General features: G+C 53.1%; 1 protein-coding gene across 1 annotated transcript; it reads right to left on the bottom strand.

Annotated features, from left to right (window-relative positions):
- Window positions 1-292: 292 nt before the first annotated feature.
- LOC136534767 (FT-interacting protein 7-like) lies at window positions 293-1,763 on the bottom strand. Its single transcript, XM_066527139.1, has one exon. The coding sequence runs from the start codon at window positions 1,618-1,620 to the stop codon at window positions 748-750; it is 873 nt and encodes a 290-aa protein (XP_066383236.1). The 5' UTR covers window positions 1,621-1,763; the 3' UTR covers window positions 293-747.
- Between the last annotated feature and the right edge of the window lie 27 nt (window positions 1,764-1,790).

Genomic DNA, 1,790 nt, shown 5'->3' with positions numbered 1-1,790 from the left:
CAGGGCCTTCCGTGAGCGTTCTGAAGAAAAACTGCAGCAGCTCCGTTCGGAAGTTTTGCCGCTGCACCTGCACCGTGGAAATTGAACTTTGGTCCCGTTCGGCTGGCAGAATTTTGACTGAAACTGGCTAAAAACACTGTTCTAGCTGAATTCTCATGAGAGAAAAATACTGTTCCAGCTGAAAAAAGAAGCCGAACAAGCCGAATATGGGGTAAGCTGACATCCCTATTAAGTTCAGAAGTACAACCACCTGGGCTCTGCTTAGATTGGCACCCAATTAGTTCCCAGTCTGCGTAGCAGAGAACTCTTATTCATAATTCGCCTGGAATTCAGATCAGTATTTCCCCTGGGTAGCAAACTGAAATCAATCACGTAGCAAATTGGTAAATTGAGCTGGAAACCAAACGACACAATGCACATGCAGCAGTAGAGAACCACGTTAGCTGACAGCACTGTTGCTGAACAAGTAGGTAAAGCAATAACTAACGCCCAGCCCAGAGTTTTCAAGCATCACACATGCATCCATACCTAGTCACAGTCACGCATCATGCGTTCGGTTGTTACAGGAAAGGTTCACAACCATCTGAATAATACATAACCGACCATGCAACAGAGGAGCTACAGAAGTACTGAAGATAGCTAGCAATTCATTGTTATCAGATACACTTGAGATAGAGTAACCATCTGTGAGCTGCAATCGACAGGTGAAACCACCGAACCAACAACGGAGCCAGGCACCTGCCGCGCCTACAGCATGCTGTCGGTCCTCGCCGGCAGACGCCTGAAGAAGTTGAGCGGGACGGATGGCATCCTGTGGCGGAACCTGGGGTGCCTCAGCACGTACAGGCCTGCGAGGAAGACCACGACACGGAACGGGGTGACGTACAGGACAATGGCGAAGAAGAAGCAGAAGACCACGAAGAGCGCGGTGGCCCTTGGATCCCTCCAGCTCAGCAGCGACTGCAGCCGCTCGCCCTGCGTCGCAAGGTCACCAACCACGGTCTGGATCCTCCCCGCTACACTGCGCAGCCTGTCGTACCGCATCCGCACGACGTCCGGCGGGCGGGAGGTGGGGAAGGTGTCAAACTCCTCGTCGAGCTCGTCGGGGTGGGCAGTCTCTGCGTGGGAGAGGCGGGTGTCCATGTGCGGCGGCTGCCTTGGCCGCCACCTGTAGTACCACACCCCAATCAGGAAGAGGTAGAGGAAGATTGTGGGCAGTATCAGCTCTGGGTATAGAACCAGTATCACGAAGAGGACATGGATCAGTATGGTGGTCAGCGGGTTCCTCCAGAGACAGATCTGATCGAACCACTTTGCCACTGCAATCAGGGGGCTCAGGACACCCATGATGCGGAAGAAATTTGCCTTGCTCTTTCTCATGCTCCACATGTGCGAGTCCACGTCAAGCATGTACTCCACGATTTCCTTTCGCAGTGGTGGCTCTGCACGGCCCAGCCTTGTCGAGACAATGTTTGTGGCTTGGCGCCTCAGGTTGTCCACCTGTATCACGGACAACGGGTGCACATAGTGCATCTTGGGCAGCAAGGGCTGTGAGTACAGATGCATCATGTTGAGCAGTGATGAGCACGTGAAACGGACAGCAAGCTGCACCTCACCCATCTTCTTAACGCCACCAGGTGTCAGAACAATAAGAGGGTATGAGTGGGTATACACCCGATCAGTTTCAAGTGTCGAGAGGCGGATGCGGACCTTCCCAATTCTGGTGTCCCGGGCACCATTGGCCTTTCCCCGCCATTCAGGTGGCAATTGTCAAACACACCAATTGTGAT

This window comes from Miscanthus floridulus, unplaced genomic scaffold (genome assembly GCF_019320115.1).
Source record: "Miscanthus floridulus cultivar M001 unplaced genomic scaffold, ASM1932011v1 os_2282, whole genome shotgun sequence".
Classification (NCBI taxonomy): domain Eukaryota; kingdom Viridiplantae; phylum Streptophyta; class Magnoliopsida; order Poales; family Poaceae; genus Miscanthus; species Miscanthus floridulus.
Note: the sequence above shows the minus strand (reverse complement) of the source record. Positions and strands in the feature narration are given on the sequence as shown.

Bases quoted from the DNA above. Each gene is read 5' to 3' on its own strand.
- LOC136534767 (XM_066527139.1), bottom strand. From the start codon at position 1,620: ATGGGTGAGGTGCAGCTTGCTGTCCGTTTCACGTGCTCATCACTGCTC.